The following is a 22,541-nucleotide window of genomic DNA, read 5'->3' on the forward strand; positions in this document are numbered from 1 at the left end:
CAAATACGATGATGCGGCCTTCGATCCTCATATCCTTCTACTGGAAATAAGATCGATGGGTTGGGTCATAATCCTTTGAACTCTAGTGGTCACCATGGCTGCAGGTTTGCCTTATTTTCTGCCCTTTGGCTTGCAATTGCTCAGAGAACTCTTCGACTATTTGCAAATATGAAACGACTACTCATGAAATGTCTTAGAACAAAATAGCACCACTGTGGAACAAGATAGTGCTGCCGGTTGGAGTGCTCTTCGAAACACATCACTCGTTTATTCTGGTATGAAAACAGGGCATTCGATACCAGTATAGAGAAAACTTAGGACATATTTTTTTTTTCCGAGCACCAGAGCATTCATTTAACTTGGAAGTTGCTGAACTTGTCAACAGGATTGGGTTGGTTGGTAGATTGGTAACTCTCTCACAAAACTTGGAAAGTTGATTAATCCTTCAAAAATTCATGTCTCAGACAACTTTGCTTAGTTGGTTAGCTTATCTTCCAAATTGTATTATGCTGAAGTTGTTTGAAACGTTTACACTGGTATCCAAATCATATCCAGCCGAGATCTTTAGTTGGCTTATTTACTAATACCAGTGTCATGAAATCATTCTCTGATTAATGACGTAAAATTTTTTGACTGGTTCGTCAACTTTGTATTTCCAGCATTGTGAAATCGTTCATTTCTTGGTGCTTCTCTTATTAATAGTGTAAAAAATTTTGATTGGTTCGTATGATTGCTTTGTTGTTGATGCTTGATTGGCTTGGTAGGGTTTCTTCTTCGTTTGTTATTGCTTGCCGATATCTCTGCTAATTTTGTTCGCTCGGACTTGCCAAGTGACTATGCACGATTGATGATTATTTGAGCTGCTGAAAATGGAAACTTGCTGATTCATCACAACTCGAACCAGCAAACCATAGAGGAACTGATTATTCGCGTTTACTGTTAAGGCCTGATTATTCTATTTAAGTATATGATTACAAGTTACTCATTATCTTATTTTGGTTATATTACTCATTTTGGGGCACTAATATTGGAAATTGTTTTCTAGTGCACTTGAACTTGTCCACAGTAACACCCAACTTGAATTTGAAGTTAAAGCAAATGTTGAGTAACCACCCCTATGTGGAAAGCATATTTTTGTTTTATTTTATCACATAAAAGGTGCAAAAATTTAATATATATTTAAATTAAATTATAATATTTTAAATAATAAAATAAAAAAGATATTAATTTGTTTTTAATTCATGTGATCAATTTATTATTTTTAAAAATTCATTGGAAAGGTGAATGGTTATTGCTGAAGAGCGATACAATGAGATAATGAGAGCTTGTATAACTAATCTGCCTTCTCTCGGAGTAGCCCAAAAGAGGGAAGGCTTCCCTCCCAAAGTAGACTGATTTTCTTTTGTTTTTTAGCAGATTTTACTTAAGCACAAGTTTCTAATTTGTTTAACGCCAGACAACACCTCGACAGCTTTATAAATTACCTTTTCGACCGATTTCGCTTTCAACCGGAGGCTTCGAGCGAGGTACGTCGACTAGTAGCGGGAAGTTCTCCACGAAGTTGGGAGACAAGTAGCTCGGAGATTTCAGCAAATTTCTCTTGGTGTGCCCGGTTTCCTGATGGAGGTACTTCCTTCCTGTGTCTTTTTTTTTTTTTTTTTTCGACTTCCCCTGCTCTTCTACTGAGTTCGTTCTCTTCTTTCTTTTAAAATTCTGCTTCTGGTCTAGTAATTTCTATACAGTGCCAAACTTCTTCTTGCCAAGGATTTCCATTAATTTGTCATAAAGAAGTAGCGGGATGCTATTAGTTGAAGAAAACGTGATGTTTTTCGTTTTCGCTATCTTTTGAGGATTTACATTAACGCCGAGGGACTGCAGGTTGTCGATTCGGAATATCAGCCGGGAACTTGTTCCTTTTGAAACACGAGTGAGCTGCAGCATGAATAGTTATGAAGCCGCTCTGCCGGTCCTTTTTAGTCCCTCTGTAGTTAAAGCCAATTTTATGAGTAGCTACCAAATGGAGGACCAATAACGAATTCGTTGTGGTCCCATTGTCAAAATATTCTTTCGAGCAATGATATTACACATAACAGTCCCTCCTGATTTTCCCATTTCTCTCATATAGTCCCGTAAGATATAACCCTCAGAAAATTACCATAATGCCCCTCTCCACTGAAGCTATTTTATATATACGATAACATCCCCCCTCAAATGGATGCTGGTAAGTTAACCAGCAACAATTTACTAAACCAAAAATCGATGCCGCTGTCGAGTCATTGCTTTGGTGAAGACATCGGCCACTTGGAAATCCGAAGAAATGTAAGGAAAATATATCACCTGACTCTCTCCAAGGTATTTTATATAGAATGACAATCAACCTCAATATGCTTGGTGCGTTCATGGAAAACGGGATTGGTGGCAATCTGAATATCACTAGTGTTATCAACATGAAGAGGGGTAGAAGTAGTCTGATGAAACTCAAGCTCTGCAAGAAGACCACGTAGCCATACAATCTCAGAACTAGCAGTAGACATGGCACGATACTCGGCCTCAGTAGAGGATTTAGAAACAGGATCTTGTTTCTTACATCTCCAAAAAATTAAGGCATTACCTAAAAACATATACCAACCCGTAGTAGATCAACGTGTATAGAGATGCCGAGGAGAGAACATAAACTGACTGACCTGATGAACTGTATAGGAGATATCGGGGCGAGTAGTGGTCAAGTAGATGAGACTCCTAACCAGGCGCTGATAGAGAGTAGGGTCATCTAGAACGTCCCCTTCATCTTTCCTGTATTTGATAATTACCTTCATAGGAGTATCAACAGAAGAAGTGTCTTCCAAACCAGCCAATATCTTGAATATACTTATGCTGGTTTAAGAAAATACCATTAGCCTGATGATGTACTTCCAGTCCTCAGAAGTAGGAGTTGGCCAAGATCTTTCATATGGAAAGTGGTATGCAACAGCTGCTGAACCTTAGTAATCAAACCACAGTCAGTGCCAGTAATGATAATATCATCCACATAAACCAAGAGAAGGACTATACTCGATGCAGACTTGTGGAAGAAGAGAGAAGAATCATACTGACTTTGTATAAACCTGAAGGCAACAAGCGTACTGCGAAACTTCTCATACCAAGCCCAGGGAGCTTACTTGAGTCCATACAGAGAATGCCTTAGCTTACAGACATCACGAGGAGAAGAAGTAGTCATACCAGAGGGAAACTTCATGTAGATCTCTTCTTGAAGATCACCATGAAGAAAGGCGTTTTTCACATCCATTTGATGCAGTTGCCACGATTGGGAAGTAGCAATAGCTAAGATGGTTCGAACCGAGGTCATTTTGGCAACAGGAACAAATGTATCCTCATAATCAATCCCATATTCCTGTTTGTTGCCCAGAGCTACTAGGCGAGCTTTGTACCGATCCAAAGAGCCCTTAGAGCGAACCTTTACAAAGAAAACCCATTTACTCCCAAGAGGCTTAATTGTAAGGGGGCAAGGAATAATATCCCAAGTGTGATTCTCCTCAAGTGCTCGAAGTTCTATTTGCATTACATTTTGCCAATACTCAAGTTCCATGGCTTGTTTGTAGCAAGAAGCAGGCGTCAGGTCAAGATCGTGAGGGGGCACATAGGAAGTGGAACCAGACTCTTGTCAACTATGTCTTTCATGTAAGCACCTAACCAATACAACCCAAAAAGACTAGTCGATTAAGGTGCGAAAAGCCAAGTCTTAACACAGACACCCACCCCGCCAAATGCAAATGCAAAGTCCCCGCGCCAAACATGCGAACGCGCGGGGATTCGAACGCGGGACGTGGGACAAACCTGCTCTGATACCATGTAAGCACCTAACCAATACAACCCGAAAAGACTAGTCGATTAAGGTGCGGAAAGCCAAGTCTTAACACAGACCACAAACACTAACACCCACCCCGCCAAATGCAAATGCAAAGTCCCCTCGCCAAACATGCGAACGTACGGGGATTCGAATGCGGGATGTGGGACAAACCTGCACTGATACCATGTAAGAACCTAACCAATACAACCCAAAAAGACTAGTCGATTAAGGTGCAGAAAGCCAAGTCTTAACACAGACCACAAACACTAACATTTCATACACAAAACCAGGTTTGAACCTTTCTACAATTGTCGGGGAATCATCAAAGCTTGGCAGAAGAGATAAAGATGCAGATGGCAGCGCAACATGAGATGGAAAGAAATATTGATTTTCAAAGAAAACAATATTCTTAGAAACACGTATACGACAAGCATGTGGATCATAACAAACATAACCCTTTTGAGGTATAACTTAACCAAGAAAAACACACTTAACAGATTGAACGTGCAATTTCAAAATTGGAACAGATCTTCATCAAGAATTGATATCTCTTGCTTGTTTCATGCATTGCTTGAACAACAGAGAGAGCTGCAACGGGAGCATTCGCATAAACAATTTCTGCATAGTCAGCCCAAAGATTTTGAAAACCAGAAAAATATTCCTCAATGGAGAGACTTCCTTGTGTAAAATTACCCATCTCATACTCCAATTGTCTTGATGGTAAACCTTGTTGAGGTAATTCCACATGTCAGTGGCATTTTTATAAGGCCTCAAATTGAGAACAAAGTGAGGCTCGATGGAGCCAAGGATCCAGGTCATGACCCTAGCATCCTTGACTTTTCACTTGGACAAAGCCTTGGCTTCGCGAGGTACAGTATCACTCCCATCTATATGACCCCATAACTCTTTTCCCATAACAAATAAACGGAACTGAAATTCCTAGGCAGTGTAATTTTTACCATGAGACGAATAGGGAACGAGTCTAACCTTTCAGATAACATGATAAAATCCAGATAACAAAATCCAACCTCTCTGCCAACTATAAAATCCAATGAAAAAATCCAACCTCTGCAACCACAAAAGCCAACCTCTACAACAACAAATCCAACTTCTGCAACAGATGATAAAATCGAACCTCTCGGCCAACTACAAAACCCAACGACAAAATCCAACCTCTGCAACATCAAATCCAACTTCTGCAATAGATGATAAAATCAAACCTCTCTGCCAACGACAAAACCCAACGACAAAGGCCAACCTCTCGGCCAACAACAAATTCCAACCTTGGCAATGACAAAATCCAGTAGAAACCAACGAAATCCAACCTCTCGGCAAACGGAACCCCAACGGAAGGAAAAACCCTATGAAATCCTTTGCAAATGAACGAAATCCAACCTCTTTGCCAAAGGAACCCCAACGAAGTGAAAAACCCAACGAAAGCCGCTGCAAATGGGAACGAGTCTCTGTTGCAAATCCACTGCAGAACCTAGAGTACGCCGCAAGAACCTCCAAAATCAACTCAGATGGCGCCGATAACACAAGAAAGGTAAAAAAAAAATTCAAAACGATGAACCCAACTCTGATACCATGTCAAAATATTCTTTCAAGCAATGATATTACACAACATAGTCCCTCCCGATTTTCCCCTTTCTCTCGTATAGTCCCGTAAGATATAACCCTAAATTTTTTACCATAATGCCCCTCCCCACTTAAGCTATTTTATATATACGATAACACCCATGTCATTTTACGAGTTTCTTGCACCATTGTTTTCAAATGATACAAGAAAGATCTTCTTAAAGAGGGAAGAAAACAAGCAGCCACCATACAAGAACAGGGTCAGGCAAGCGAACAAAAAAAGAAAAAAGAAAAAAAAACTTATGAGATTAAAAATTGAGCAGAAATAAATAGAAAGCATCAAACAAGAAAGAGAGGTTGTGAGACTATCAGCACAAGCTTTGGCAGATCTAGGAGTGTTGCCGTTGCTATCATGATGCCAATCTCTGATTTTAGCTTTCAATGCATTCAGCTAAAATAAATAAATTTGGAAGACGGATTTGTAGGACCTCAATCTCTCTCCAAGCTTCGCAAAGAGAAAGGAAACCATTTCCATTACACTCAAACCAGACCCTCTTAAACTAGAACAGCGAAGACTCTGAAGAAAAGAACAGTGATAAAAAATAAGAGGGCTGTGATCAGACACCAGCCTAGGCAAGTTTTAGGCATGGAAATTTTGGAAAAATATCCAACCATTGTGGGGAGACTAGAAACCTGTCCAATTTTGACAATCTCAGTGGGTTTTATGCGTTTGTCCATTTATGCCTTCCAAACTATGAGAATCATGAAGGCATTGAAATTCTCCATATTGGTCATAATTAATGGGGATGATGGACTTTGTTCATTTTTTAATATTATAAGATTGAAATCACCTTCCATATCTATGAGAGACATCCCAGGCACTTCAATTTTCATTAAGCTCCTCCTAGAAGCTTGCTCTATTGCTCCCCATCTATACTTCTTGCACAATTCATCTGCATGTGTGGTGAAAGGATGATACCCAATGATTTCATGTAGTACCCTCCGCATCTCACCAAAATACTCTGTAATGGTCTTACTATCTTGCATCATGTTAAAATATTGGGCATACAAGTCATAGATGCATGACAGATTTTTCTTCTTTAGATAACAGACATGCCAAAGAGTCCGCTATTCTATTTGCACCTCCAATAGTGTGAGACCAACTCAACCCCTTTCTTGGCATCACAAAATCCAAAAAGCTCTAGTTTACATGGTCAAACACCTTCCAAGAGCAAGCTTATTGATAATCCTCTCAGTCTTCTTTCTTTGAAAGAATCCACCAATTTATGAGCTGTGAGAGTGGCGTAAAAAAATTGATGCCCTCTAGTGAATGCACTTTTGTGAGTATGAATAATAGAGGAGAGTACCTTGCTCAACTTTTTAGTATGCAATAATTTTCTTTGCACCATCTTTATCTGTTTTTAGCTGAGTCATAAATGCAGTTGTAGATGGTCATAGACTAAGACTAGTGATACAAGGTTTAGAAAGAGCAGCAAGAGGACTAGGGATACTAGAGGTGGTGATTGCTGACGGTGTCCAGACTGATTATTTCCTCAGAATCTTCATGTAAACAGGCTTTGGTTAGTTCGTTTAACTCAATCTCAACCTTGAATCATAGTCTAACATAAGACAGAGCTAGTGATGCTGTATGTCAATTAAATTTGTTGTATTAGTGGTCATACATACTGTTTCTAATGCTGTTCATTGTCTTGCTCATGATGAAGATAATATTGGGATCAGCATCAATGTCTCGTCGCAACATTTTATCTGAGATGGGATACAAGTTCACTATCATGGTTAGTTCATAAGCGACCTTTGCTCTTGTTTGGTTTTACTTTTTGAAGCTCATCATAGAGGTTAATATTGCAGACAGCTGATATAGATGAAAAAGCCATTCGAAAGGAAACACCCGAAGATTTAGTCATCACTCTAGCTGAGGCAAAGGTGAGCAAAATTTTAATACCGTTGTTTTTATTTCTTTATGTAATCCTTAAGGCAACTTACTATAAACTTTTTTTTAGTAATGATGAGAGTTTCACTGAAGGAAAATAATATAAAAGATTACAAGAAAGCAACTTTCTCAACAAAATAAGCTAGCTAAATCCAGAAACCGTTGATGCAATTCCTCAAACAAAATATAAACAGAAATAAATCAACCTGGATTAAAAGGATAAATATCACTTTGTTCAAGCCCCTACCAGAAGCCACCTCTCCTGCTGAATAAGGCCCAATCAGTCTCATTCCAGCCCTACAAGATTATGGCAAGGATGCTGGCAACTCGGTTAAGCAATGCACTTTCCCACCTTACCTGGTGAACTTGGAGGCATTACTAGCTGGGTTCATGGCTCATTGTCAAGACCAACAACGTGTCTACAAGCTTCTTCCAAATGCGATAGAAATTGAGTCCAAAAAGGTCAGGTGGTAGGGCTTCCTAGCTGAGTTTGACATGGTCATACAGTACAAGTTGGGCAGAAGCAATCTGATTCTTGGTGCATTATGCCTCAAAACTGAACTGGTGGCACTAGAGCAGTCATTGGCCAGGTGACCAGCAAACTGGCTCATTGTTTGAGGCAGGGCTTCCAACTTGACCCCCGGGCTAGACAATTGTTTTGAGGCAGCAGTGCATGTGGGCATGTGGCATTTTAGGGTGTGGTTAGAGCTGTTATACATGAAGGTGGCAGACTATGTGCCGAAGTACGATGGGTTGCCATGGGAGTTGTTGCATGATTTGCAGTGGGCGAGTCATCTATGTCAGAAATGCTCACTGGCCTTACTTAAATTTCATTACTACTAGCCAAAGATAGAGCAGGACTTGGAGGAGCTGCTGGGGACATGTTTTAGCTGCATACATGACGAGGCTGAGCAGAGGAAGTTTAGAGGCTTTCTTGGACACCTTTTTATACCTAAGAGGTCATGGCAATTTTTCTGTGGACTGGGTTTGTTTGAGGTGAACAGGCTGGTTACTGAGTATGCTGGTGGTCAACAGATTTTTGTAGTACGAAACTTTTGTTGCTGTGCCGAAGGATTGTTCAGCGATGAAGCAGCCACAGTTTTCATAGAGAACATAGTGAACACTACTATTACCAATGGTTGAAGTTTGTGTTTTACAGAGATCAAGATGACTAGTTGTTCAAACTTTTTGGTACCTGACTCAATTTCTCAAGCAACTTTCATCCATAATCCAATGGACAAAACAAGAGGGTTAATGCCAGTTTAAGGGTCAGACTTGACCACTTGTTATGTTACCTAAAGTCAAAACAGTGCAAACTACAATACTGTGTGTCTTTCAAAATACATATTCCACCATAGTAAGTAAATTGATAATAAACTAAATACATAACATCAAGTATAATAGAACTAATGGAGAGTAAGGATGGCAGTCGGGCGGCTTTTAAGATACCCATCCCTGTCCAATAAACCCACCCTGTAACCCCGTCCCTGCTCCATTGTGCAATGGGTTTGATTTTTCAACCCCACCCTATAGCCCCTTCCCTGCCTTGCCTCATAACAGGGTTGGTTTTCATCCCTCTCTTACCTTGCAACCCTATGCACCTCACAACAGGGTTGATTTTAATCTTCTTTGTACCTTGCCTCATATAATAGTTTACAAATAAAATCACATAAAACTTAAAAACCTAAGTAAACTTAAAATATTCAATTAAAAAGAGTTGAGAGTATATACCAAATCCCACGTTGGCGGGGATGGAAAAATCGGTCCCCACCTCAAATCCATGTGGGTGTTTGGATGTCACCCATCTTTCAGGGTCAAATAGCAACTCCATCCCCGCATTTAATGGCATGGGGCGGGGTGGGGCAGGTTCCCTAGCATCCTGCTGCCATCCTTAATGGAGAGAGACCAAAGTACTAAATTACCCATGAGAAAAATGTATGAAATACCCCTGGATTTCATTATTCAATAACCATGACACTAGGTTGTGGGCAATTAGGTTTTTAAGGCACTCCAAATTTAGATGTATTTTGCTTCGTATGCCTGGAGTTCTCCTATTGAGGTTCTGTTATTTGGTTAGTTATTTTGTCAATGCTCCTTTGAGATTCTGTTAATAGTTCATGCCATATATATCACGGTAAAATTTTGTCTTTCTTATTTTCTAGTGATTTTGTATTTTATTATTTATTTGAGATTTCTATTACAGGCTGATGCAATCATATCAAGGCTGCAAGAAATTGATGATTACAAGACTAAGGCTGTATCAACACTCTTGATCACTGCTGACCAAGTATAAATCTCAATACTGTTGTACTTTATCGTAAATTTTTCTTCATCTCTGCTGTTGTACCAGTTGCTTATAATAACAGTGATTTAAACTAAATAATGGTCTTATTAGTTAAACTTGACTATGGTTCTTTGTAAAAAGACTTGTTAAATAATGAAGCTTTTCTGTGCTAAAAATATATTCATTTACTAAATTGGAACATAACCAGTTTGAGATATTTTTTTATACTGACTTGTGGTAAAATTTGAGGTGGTTGTCCATGGAGGAGTAATAAGAGAGAAACCCTTAAGCAAGGAACAGGCACGAGAATTTATCAAAGGTTTGTTTGTTCCCCTCATGTTGGTTGTTCAAATCTATCATAGTGCTGATTAGTTATAAAATAAGATTTTTTTTATAGTGAGAATTTCATTGATCTTTACCCACAAAAAATGTTAACAGCCGTTAACCATTCATTGGCAGCGTCTGTAATCCTTTTAGTGTGAACCACATTTTGATAAAAATAATTAAAGTCAAGTAATCTTGTGTGTTTACTTTTATAAAAAAAAAGTAATCATGTGTGCATGCATTGTAATTTGCCTCTCGACCTTTTGGCCCAATGCGATTATCTTTAAAAAAAATGTGTGCGTGCATTTTGAATTCCATAAATGATATTCTGAGAGGTAATAGATTATATAAGGCTCAGTGCTGGGGACACCTTGGAGGTCTCTACAGTATGATTTGTAGAAAAATTTTTGTTTGTTTTTTATTCATTTTTTAATTTTATTTTTAAGAATTTACTAAACATTGAGAGAGTTTTTATTCTTCTTTTCTTTTATTCAAAACAAAAAAAACAAAAAAGAGGACCTTTCAATTTTCATTTGGGTCTGGCAGTTTAGTCTAATACTTTGACATTGTTTGCAGGGTACTCTGGAGGGCATGCATCTACTGTGGGATCTGTACTTGTTACCAATCTTAAGACAGGAACTAGAAAAGGGGCCGTTGACAAAGCTGAGGTATTTATGACATTATTACAGTAGGTGCAAATGAATGTCCATCGTCCGATTGATTATCCTATGAACTGAAGTGTAGAAAAATATGATTGCAATATTTGTTGTCTAAAATTGAATTTAGCTTTAAATATGGCTTTTGGAAAAGCTAACTATATTGCTTAATTATGTGTTTCATTAATAAGCTCTTTAGAGTTCTGCATAAAGAATGCTTCTAGAACTCGAAGATAATAGCCGTGTGTTGATTTTACTAGTTCAATATCTAGGTAAAGTTCTTTTTTGGCTTACATTTTAATTTTATGTTTATTAATCATAATTACTATACTTTTTATAAGTCATGCATAAATGAACATACTCTTTATCCTTTGAAGAGTCTCATATTTTTCATCTGTTATGTCATGTTTATGCTTGCATGCCTCACTGGTAGAAGTGGGAGCCTCTACTTTATAGTCTGAACTTACTAATGCTTGGTTATCCTTGGCCCCATTATGTTTCCTGTGCAACTTCTAGCACTAATCAATTAGGTTATTGAAGCCCACACAATATGTGCATACTCTAATATGCCAATCATTGCAGCCACTAGGGGTGGCTTCGAGCCGAGCCGGTTCGCGAGCCGGCTCGGTTCGGCTCGGTATCGGCTCGGTTCGATTCGTCATTTTTCGAGCTCGAGCCGAGCTCGAACACCGAAATCGGCTCGTTTACCTTAACGAGCCGAACTCGACTGAAGCTAGGTTCGGTTCGTTGGCTCGCGAGCCGGCTCGAAATGAGTCGGATCGGCATGAATCGGTACGGGATCGCGAGCGAGCGGGGGAGCGGGAGCGAGAGCGAGGGGGGGGGGGGGGGAATTTTTCCTCCCCCCTTGTCACCGCCGACCCCTCCCATCGGTTGTTGCCGCCGCCTCTACCGCCGTCGTAGCTGTTCTCCGGCCTCTATACTGCTGTCGCAGCTGCTCGCCGGCCGCCTCTGTGTCCGTCCGTTCGATTTCTTCCTCTCCTCGCCGTCGCCTCTGTTTCCGTCGCCGCCGCTTCCGTCACCGCCGATTCCGTCGCCGCCAACTCCGTCGTGGCCGTCATCTCCGACGATAAATCCTCCCCGGCGCCGTAAGCCCCTTCCCTCGGGGTCGTCTCGGCGGAAAACCAGAACAGGGGAGAAATAATCTCCCCCTTCCTCGCGAGAAGATGATCTCGCACGTGCGAGATCATAAAATAAAAAAAAAACTTTTTCCTCTGGAAAAAATTTAAAATAAATTTTATAGAAATAATTTTCTATAAACTATTAGTGTCTAATGTTTTTTTAAACACTTTTCTAATTAAAATTTTTTATTAAAAATCATATAATTTTCAAAGTAAGATTTTTTGTACCAAGATGGGGTAGAAAACTGTATAGAAAATTTTTTAATAAGTATTTAACAGTTGATGCTGTAATACTTTTAGCATGAAATAATTTTCATTGCAATTTTGTGTTTGATATTTTATTTAATTAAAAATTTATCGATAAGTATAATAATATATTAGATTGATTATTAATTTTTATTTATTTCCCTAGAAGAGACAATAAAAGGTCCATTTAACTTTCCTAAGAAAATTTTAAAATATTTCCTATAATTTTCTAATAAGTCACTAATAGTAATAAGATTTTATTTAAAGGTTTTTTTGGTAATATGTATCATAGGAAAAATATTTTTAGTTTTTCCTATAATATAAATTTTTATCTAGGGGCACTAAGGAGGCCATAATAAATTATGGCCAAATTCAAAAATTACAAAACAAGCTAGACAACAATTGGAGTAAAAAATATTGATATTGGTGCATTTAAATCCATTATTGAAATTCAATCCTGAACCTCCCCTATCATTATATTTTTTTAAAATGTATGCATAATTTTATATATAATTTATTCAAAGCCACCCCTACGTGCGAGATCATAAACAAGGAAAAAAAAATCTTTTCAATAAATATTGAAAAAATATTTTTAATAGAAATATAGGGACCATTAGTGCCTCGAATTTTTTCAAAATATTTTTCTAATTATAAATTCTTTTTAAAAAATCCTATAATTTTTCAAGTAAGATTTTCTTGCCAAGATGGTTTAGAAAACCATATAGAAAAATTTTGAATAAGTATTTGACAGTTGATGATATAATACTTTGAGCATGAGGCAATTTTCATAGTAATTTTATGCTTGACATTTTATGTGATTAAAATTTTATCGATAAGTATAATAATATATTAGATTAATTATTAATTTTTATTTATTTCCTTAGAAAAGGCAATAAGAGGTCCATTTAATTTTCCTAAGAAAAATTTAAAATATTTCTTGTAATTTTCTAGTAAGTATGTAATAGTAATATGATTTTATTTAAAGAATTTATAGTTTTTATTTGGGTGATTGTAAATTGATAGTGATATTTTATTTAATTTTGTTGTGTTTGATTATTGTATGGAGTTTATTTATAATGTTATGCAGTGTATGGAGTGTTTAGATTATTTTATAGAGTGTATAAACAATTTCATGAAGTGTTTATGGAATGTATAAACAATTTTATGGAGTGTTTATGGAGTGTTTATGCAAGTATTATGTATATTGATTATGCCCAATTTTAAGTAAAGATCATGCCGAATTTTATACAAGTATTATATATATAGATTATGCTCAATTTTAAGTAGAGGTTATGCCCAATCTTATACATATATTATATATATAAGTTATGCCCAATTTTATGTAGAGGTCATGCCCAATTTTATATAAAATGTATGCATAATTTTATATACATTTTATTCGATATATATTTTTTGAAAAATTTGAAATGTATGTTGAGGCTCGAGCTCGGCTCGAACTCGTTGGGCTCGAGCTCGATAACAATTTTAGGCTCGAGACGAGGCTCGGCTCGAAGCTCGGCTCGAAATATTTAAATCAAGCTCGACTCGAACATAGGCAGGTTCGGGCTCGGCTCGGCTCGATGCCACCCCTAGCAGCCACAACCTTGAACTTTTCCACTAGAATACCATCTCTACCTCCACTAGCATTACTAATTTATCATTACCTTTTCTATTAGATATAAAGCCGTATTGTCAAAGACTTGACTAGAACTTTTCACTAGAATGCCCCTATACAGTCACAAGCACATCATCTAGTCAAGACTTTGTAAAATGACTCAAATTGAGTCTCTGCAACTGCAAGGTATGGCTTCACACTAGCTAGGAATAGAGCAGCTACATAAGCTTCCCTCTGTTGTTGCTCTATTGCGACATCGGTTGACTAAGGTTGGGCTAATCAAGCATAGTGACCATGCAAATCCTTCTGCTGTTTGATGTTATACATTTTGTGAATGATGTCATTTGATTTTCAAACTATCTGAAGTTGGGTAAAGTTCACGACAAGTGTCCCAAACAAATTTTATTATCTGTAATTGGATGGCATTGTTAGTCACTGATTCTTCAATGCTATTAATTATCCAACTAATGACAAAGGTGTCTTTTTTCAGCTATTTTTCTTGAAGATTGAAGCTTGTTGGAGGAGAATCAACAATATATTCATAAAGATTGCAAATTATTAAAAGTTTGACAGAAAAAACCATGCAAAATAATTGGATATCCCATTAGGGGTAATTTCAGAATCTCGGATTTGATCTCAGTCAGAAGCTTCTCAACATTAGTAGACTGGTCAACCATGATCCAGATAATAAGACCCTAAATCAGAGAAAAATGGTTTCAAAAGCATAAGTCCAATTGCTTGACCCCTGATCCTTTTTTAAACTTACAGTATTACCCTTAACAACTTAAATCGATGGTGTTATAGTACCGAAACTAAAGTTACAGAAAATAATAAATAGGACTTCATAACATAGATATTTCAACTCCTTGTTCTCTAACATCCCTTATTCCCTACAGCACTTCTCAGCTCTGTGGACAAAGAGGGCCTTCTATCCTTTTATTTTGTTTATTTTTATTTTTATTTATTGGCAATTTCAGTTGATAAATGTATCAATTTGATGAACATCTTTTATTGAGACTTTGATTTCATTACCAAAGACTAACTTGGTGGTGGCAGGTTTATTTCCACACAATACCGGATGATGTGATAGAGAACCTGGTAAAAGTTGCACTTGTTCTGGCTATATTATACCGCATCAACACTGGAAACTGCTACAAATGACTTTTAGATTTTTACTATCACATATTCTGATTTGTTTTGATCTGGTCAGATTGAAGAGGGGATTGTTCTCAACGTTGCTGGAGGCTTACTTCTTGAACATCCATTAACGTCACCATTTGTAGAAGCAGTGGTGAGTATCCATTCTCTTGGAAGTGGTTAGGAAGCCTCCTGGCATGGTTTTTCATAAGAATCTGCTTAAATGCCCTTTATGTCTTAATAGTTTCTGAAGCTTATATCAATATTAGATAATTAGGTGGCGGTTGTTTTACAATGAGAATAATCTAAGAAAGACTTCAACTAATTCATTCTAGGTTACAGTTTATTGTTTCTTTCAAGTTTAATATGTCAATGCATAGTGAAGGCTATCTTAGTTTCCTACTAGAACAGGCAGTTGGCTATGTATTTCTTTTCAATATAAATGTTCTGAATTAAACATTTCAGTTTTTTTAGTGAAACCTAAGGTTTTACTACTTTGCTTGATATTTTTCATTTTAATTGTGGATGTTAGACTTCATGATGATTAGGTATCTTCCACAGGAAAATTTCAAATTGTAGTGTGCTGAAGTGCACTTATGTCAACTGTAAGGATTCATACATGGGACCTTTTCATCGGGCAAAAACATTGAAGTTGTGGTGATATTCATAATATAGTGCCATAACTCCAACCAACTACCTCCCCGCAATTTGCTGCTCTAGACTCACTTTTTTGTTCCCTTCTTTTCTCTAAAAAGTTGTAAGGAAATTTTAAGTAATCTATTCGGTTTTAACTTTAGGCTCGGTTAGTGCCCTTGGTTGGAAATTTATATGTTTTTCCTTTTCCGAGGATACACATTTCCAAGAAACCTTCAAATAAAATCCTATTAGTGCCTTACTAGGAAATTACATGAAGAATTTTAGAAATTTCCACGGAAAATTAAATGGACATGTTAGTGCATTTTTCAGGGAAATAGATGGAAATTAATAATCAATCTCATACATTACCATACTTATTCGATAAATTTTCAGTAAAATTGTTAAGAAATAGTCTCACATGGATTAGTGAGAATAAAGATCGTGAGTTTATTAGTTGAGAAACAGGTTTCCTAAGTTGGCTAGTCATTTTGGGATAGAATTTGGACCCAACTTCACATGGTATAAGAGCAGGTACTCGTATGTGGGCCTCCACCAAAATTATCCACATGTAGAGCCCAAAGCCCACACGTGAGGGGGAGTTTTAAGGAATAGTCCAACATGGATTAATTAGAATAAATATATTGAGTTTATTAGTTGGGAAAGAGGCTTCCTAAGTTGGCTAGTCATTTTGGGATAGGCCTTGGACCCAACTTCACAAAATAAACTGTCAAATTGTGCTGACACTATTATAGCATCAATTGTCAAATATTTATTCAAAAATTTTCCATATGGTTTTCTGGCCCATCTTGGTTGGAAAATCTTTCCTAGAAAATTATATGATTTTCCTCGTAAGAATTTTCAGCTCTTTATCCCTGGAAACACATTTCTACTAGAAATACTTTTCTAACCTTTCTTGGAAAAGACACTAACAGGGCCTTATGTTTTATCTCCAGGTTGGTACAGCAGATAGTGTGATGGGTCTTCCTAAGGCACTCACGGAGCAGCTTCTTCAGGAGGCCCTTTCACAATGAGGTTTTCATTGGTGTTTGTCTCTTCTCCCAGCTCCGTGCTTCATACAGATGTTGAAGATCAGCTTGTAAGAAACTTTCTAATCATTCCTTTCTAATTTTTCGTAAGATTAGTGATAATTAACCTATTACATCAATTGTATTGAAAAAACTTTTGGATGTAGCTGTTATGCTTTTGCCATTTGAGATGCTTCTGTTTATGCTAGTAAATAATTTGTGTAGATACCCGTTCGTGTTACTATCTTCAGTTTGGATATGTATCTCTAATTTCATGAAAATGCTTGGAAAAAACTTGCTGCGGGGACTGGATGCACCTAGAGAAGAAGAAAAGGGTAAAACTCAGGAGCTGTCTTAAGTAACATGGAGATCCTCAATCAAACTCAAGACTTGGACATTCTTGAAGAATCTGAACCTCTCAAGACCTAGAGAAGAACATTCATGACAATCTTAAAGTTAGGTAGAAATATTTTGGAAGCAAAAGGCCACAGTTCATTTGCTGAAAGAAAGGGATATTAATATTCACATCTTCCATATATTGCATAGGCGCCTGATAAAGTGCCAGGTCCTGATGGTGCTACTGCTGAGTTTTATACAATCAGTTGGCACTTCCTTAAAACCGATGTCATAAAAATGTTGGAAGATTTTCAGGCCAATGGAATAAGTAGCAAGGGTGGCGCTGCCTATATCTTTTTGGTGCTAAAAAAGGGTGCAATGCAGCCAGGGGACTATGGGGCCATATGCCTCTTGTCACTAGTGCATACACGTTGATTACAAGGGTGCTGATCAGCTGACTTCAATTGGTATTGGGCTTATGCACTTACCAACAGCAGTGTGTATTTATTAGAGGTCGACAATTACTTGGGTCTGCCTTCTTGATCCATGAACTCATGCTGTATTTCATAAAAATAACATGTCAAAAGCCAAAATCAAGCTGGATATTGGAAAAGGTGTTCAGCAAGGTGAATCGGAGCTTCATAGATCACATAAGTGTATCATGGGATTTGGGAGAAAGTGGAGATCATGGATCAGCAGCTGTGTTTTCCCCTACCTTCTGTATCCTTATTAATGGGGCAGCTAAGGTATAGTTTAAGAGCAATCATGGTATCTGGCAAGTGAATCATCTTTGCCTTTTTCTTTTCAACAAGGTGAGGGAGAGCTTCTCTGCCCTCTGTTTATATGCTCATGTGCATGGCTGGTTATTTATGCGCCTCAGAACTCTTCTGTTAAATATATACAAGGGGCATTTTGGTTTTTTTCCAGTTACTAGTGTTAAGTTATGGAGCCTAATTAACGCCTTACGTTGAGTCAGTACGCGGGTTGACCTTCGCAGTAAGGTCGCCGTTTGGGTTGGAAGGGGGACGGAGAGTCCCCCTCCCTATGGGTTCAGGGGCAAAGCCCCCACCAAATCCACGATATATTGACTAATGTCTCATTAAGGGTAGTTTGGGGATTTCAGACTTATAATCTGGTTGCCCTAATTTTCTCTTTATATGTGGGGGCGTCGTTATTAGGGTTTTATCATCAGAAAATGATCTTAAGTTGCAGCCCGAGAGAGGTTAGAGAAAACACCTGTAAGTGTGCGATTTCTCTTGTAAACTATTTCATCTTCATAGTGGAATACTACAGCGGTGGAAGACAGGACGTAGTCTCACCTTGAGTCGAACTTGTATAAATCTCGTGTCTTTTCTTCGTGCTTGTTTTTTCCTTTTTCTGTGATTATTATTATTATTGTTCTCCCTAGTTTGAAATCAAGGCGTCTAATTCCTAACAACTAGTATACACTTTTGGAGTTAGAAGTAGATTATATGTCATGTTAGGAAACTTATAATTCAAGTTTGGTTAAATTCTGATGTGTATACATGAAGTTATATGTGTTGGAGCTATGAGGGAGGTTGACCAGATGCCTCTAGCGAGTGCTGGTTTTGAGCACTCTCTCCTTGCATCTCTCTATCCTCTCTTCTCTTCACTCTTTACTTTTCAATTTTTTCCATTTCCATGGTATCAGAGCAATAAGATCCTGTTTTAGACCTTCGTAGGGGTTCTTCTTCCCTTTTCTTGAAGTTTACATATACTAGAAAAAGGGGATTTCCATATTTTCATTTGATTGAAGTTAAAGTTGTGTTTCTCTTTGCCATAACACAAGGATTATTTCTTATTGCTGATTAAGTCAGTTCTATGCAATATTTGCTCTTAAAAGATTCTACTTTTAGAAATCTTCCAACCCTAAGTCTATGAAAGCTTGCACTGTCTACGTCATCCCTCAGGAAGGTGAGTCATCCAGGGTTTGCCCTTTTAGCATCGTCATCCATTGGTGCTCCACTGTTGCTATTCCACAGGCACTGGCATTTTTGATCACCGTGTTTCTGACCTCGCTGCCAACCTTACCTGTTCTTGGTCCCATGTTTCCTGTTCAGCCAACTCTTTGGCTGACGGGCTGGCCAAACATGAGACCTCCCTCCCTTCTCTGCTTGTATCAGGAGGCCCTCTTTTAGTGTAATCTCTTCTCTTGTTTAATATATTATCACTTCTATTAAAAAAATGATGGTATGAAGGGATAATCATCATGTAATTTTGCATGAGTAGCTGTGGAGAGATATACTGTATGTATTAATCGAGACATGGGATCGTGACTCATGCTCGAGTCCAGACTTGGCCCCAACAAAATCTAGGTCAGATCACCTTAGTCGAGTGGGTTTTCTCTATTCTAGAAGCTAGACTTGTGGGGAATTAGGGGGATTTTCAGAAAATATAATGGATGTCTTGCCCTTTGCAAATCCAAGTTGACCCAATGAATCACAAAACCAAATAAAAAATTATTGGTGTAATTGTCTGCAGGTGACTTTTCAAGTTTGTTGTGAATTCATAGTGGTCAACCATAGATAGAGGATAGAAAATATGAAGCTGGAGCACGACAAGAGCTGATAGAATTTTCCTAAGGGTGGGCATGGTTTTTCTATACTTTTTTGGACAGCAACAATCAAGCACATCTTAACAACCCATAACTAGCAATTTTATCCAATTATCCAATGTTCCATTTGCTGTTTAAGAGCAGATCAGATGTAGAACAAAAAAATCTAACCCGTATATGTAATCGAGTAATGTTAACTGCTTACCCATCTATTAAACATAACAGAATCGGGTAATATCCATTCCATAGCTGTTTTCCAATTAGCAGGTAATGTAAGGATATTTTTACATACCTATATGCAGGGAGGACCATATTATGCATGCTATTATATCACTCTTTACTCTCTTTAGACATTGTAAACATGTTGAAATTTTTTTCAAAATATAATTTTAAAGAATTATATATTTATTATTATTTTCTGTTTAATTACCCGTTTACCTGGCTGATAACCAGATAAATACACAGAAGTGGAATACCTTAAAAGAAAATCGGACAGAACGGATATGGAAATACCGGAATGGTAATCAAAGCGGTGTAGAAAATAATCCGTATATCATTTACATCCCTACCCATAACATCATTTCATATAAGGTGCATATCATCTTACCCCCCTGAAAATCTCAAATGTCTTGCCCAATAGGCAAGATGTTCAGATATCTAAGTCTCTACAATGGTGCTCTCTTTGCTCAATGTGATTGTGTCAAACTCGACCACCTTTTCAATGGGTAGTCATGATATCTTGTATAAATTCACCTATTACCCCCTATTCTCAAAAGGGTGAGTAATTAAGAGACATTTACATTTCTGACTTAAAAAAAAAGATAAATCAATTTTTTCTTTAAAACAAAGGTTCATATGACATAAGCTGCAGTGATCAATGAATGAATAAAAATTTCTACAAGACACGGTATCAAATAAACACGGAGTGCCAAAATCAAGGATATACCGGAGATGAAGAAGAGGTAGAGGTTCAAAGGAGACACCAACTAGAGACACTGGGATGTCTCTGTCCAGTTCCATTTCTTTAGCTGATACTACAAACTTTGCTGAGGTTCAGTGAAGCTGTTCCAATGGCGTGGACCTTGTTTTTCAGTCCTCAATTCATACACAATATGAGGTTGGGAGTCTTATTCCTTAAAGATAAGATAAGCATGTAAATTTCAAGAAAAAGCAGAATGGTGGCAAAGTGATTTATTTCCTTGTCAGAAGTCAAAACATGTCTATGATAGAAACTTAAGAGAAGAACTTGTCAAGGCTCAAATAGAAGTTACTCTTGCATGAAATAGTATTCACGACCTGATGTTGGAGAAACTGAAAAGAGAGAAAGAACCACTATGGCAAAGACCTGGTTTATCAAACCAAGTGAAACTGCAACAGACCTCTAGGTTAATGAATCCTACAATATTTTGTTTAAGCAGGAACAACTACTGGATCTTTTCAAACTAGATATGTTTCTCTCCAAGTTCATTTTTACACGGTTATTTCTGTTGAAGTTGGGTTCAAGTCTATCCCAAAATGACTAGCCAAAAGTAAAACAAAAAGGCTAAATTAGAACATAAATATCTTTTCGTAGTCAAAGTCTAAAGAAAGACCTCATATAATAAAAACATGAGCAATATCACTAAAATTCTGAGCCGATGAAAGCATCTTGTAGAATTCCAGATCTTTAGCCATTGTGAATTTGCAGCTTGGATCTAGTGGCACGGATTTCATGGAAAAGCTCAGAGTTGATAAATATATTTGTTTCATTTTACAAGGATTATTTTGTGATATCTTTTCTTGCTATCTACTATGAACATCACATACTCATGCTCAGTATTTGAAGTTAATTCTTAGTTTGTTCAGTTATTTAATCAATTGGCTTATCTGTTATGTTGCACTGAAGGATGCCTCTACGAAGGGGTGTGGTTGATCTGGTTGTGTAGCTGTGTTCACCTGTTTAATGATGACTAAAGTTCTGATCATATTCATGTAATCCATTTTTTGCAGGTCTTAGAACATGTTGTCTTTTTTAAGTGGCATAACAGACTGGTTTGTTGATTGATGGACTTCATAGAATTCTGCAAATCACTTCAAGGCAAAAAGTTATCTAGCTGCAAACTGAATTTTGTCTATTTTTTTGGATAAAGACTCAATATATATCAGAAACTGATATAAAAGAAAGATACAGACCCAGTACCCAGTAGCTGCTCCACGAAATTGCTTATTTCTTCTCACCAGTGGCTCATGAATTGTTTAGTAAGATTTGTGGATTGCCTTTGACAGCGTTGGGATATAGCCTGGCATTCACATCTATGGCATATTGGCATGGCTCTCTTCTTCAGGTGTGAACGCGCATGCGTTCTTGATTTATTTTAATCTTAACATGGTTCCTGGAGGCAACAAAGAACTAATCAAACGAAGGCGTCAATGAATCATGAAGTTGCTTCGTTTAAAGTTTAGTAGAAATGCTGATGAATCATTATGAAGTGTTCATTTAATGCTTGGTAGAAAGGCCCATGAGCGTACTCACATATGGGATTTTAGGCCTCCTACAGTTCCATCTCTCCTTTCTTTTTTCTCTTCAATTACAGCTTTTACATGGTATTTTTTTTTCCTTGGATGATGACTTGTGCTATCTTGTGAATAACAAGATAGATATGGAACTATTGTTTATTGGTCCCGAGTCTATATTAATTTCCACAAAAATAAACCTAGAGTTAATAGTTAATTTTTATTTATTTTTAACTCCTAACAAATCTCCCAAAAATAAAAGCAAGGAAGGATGATGTAAGAGGCCACGACAAATCAAATTGAACGATTGAAGAGGGGAAAAACAAAATGGAAATAAGAGAGGAAGTAAAGTAGCTAAAGAAACAAGAGAAATAGATGGAAGGCAGATTGAGATAAATAAAATTAGCATTTTTATTTAACTATTTTATGAAATAATTAAAATTTCATACTTACCTGTGGCAAGTTGTTTTCATGGAGGCTTACAGCGACGACAAACAGATTTCTTTAAATACAAAGCTGCTTTCCGCGGTCAGAAGTTCGAGATTCCTTTGTCGCTTCTTTAAAATAACAATTCCTCTTTAAGGTGCCTTTCGCAATTTGCCTAATCATAATGATTGGTCTCTGTTTTTCCCTCAACGGTCGTTCTTCATTGCGGCTCTTCGCCGCAGCTTCCTGCGGTCGGGCCACGGGGGTTTATAG

At 37.4% G+C, this 22,541-nt stretch overlaps 1 protein-coding gene across 1 annotated transcript; it reads left to right on the plus strand.

Annotated features, from left to right (window-relative positions):
* The first annotated feature begins 1,471 nt into the window (after positions 1 to 1,471).
* LOC137947934 (uncharacterized) lies at positions 1,472 to 22,006 on the plus strand. Its single transcript, XM_068793793.1, has 10 exons — positions 1,472 to 1,626; positions 7,150 to 7,221; positions 7,295 to 7,369; positions 9,580 to 9,663; positions 9,910 to 9,979; positions 10,561 to 10,652; positions 14,697 to 14,738; positions 14,851 to 14,931; positions 16,367 to 16,509; positions 21,339 to 22,006. Exons 1-9 carry the CDS (start codon positions 1,621 to 1,623, stop codon positions 16,442 to 16,444), a joined length of 600 nt encoding a protein of 199 aa, XP_068649894.1. The 5' UTR covers positions 1,472 to 1,620; the 3' UTR covers positions 16,445 to 16,509; positions 21,339 to 22,006.
* The last annotated feature ends 535 nt before the right edge of the window (positions 22,007 to 22,541 follow it).

Source organism: Aristolochia californica, unplaced genomic scaffold (genome assembly GCF_029961685.1).
Source record: "Aristolochia californica isolate CCGP_79_NKW_82.1479 unplaced genomic scaffold, dmAriCali1.0.hap1 SCAF_13, whole genome shotgun sequence".
NCBI lineage: Eukaryota > Viridiplantae > Streptophyta > Magnoliopsida > Piperales > Aristolochiaceae > Aristolochia > Aristolochia californica.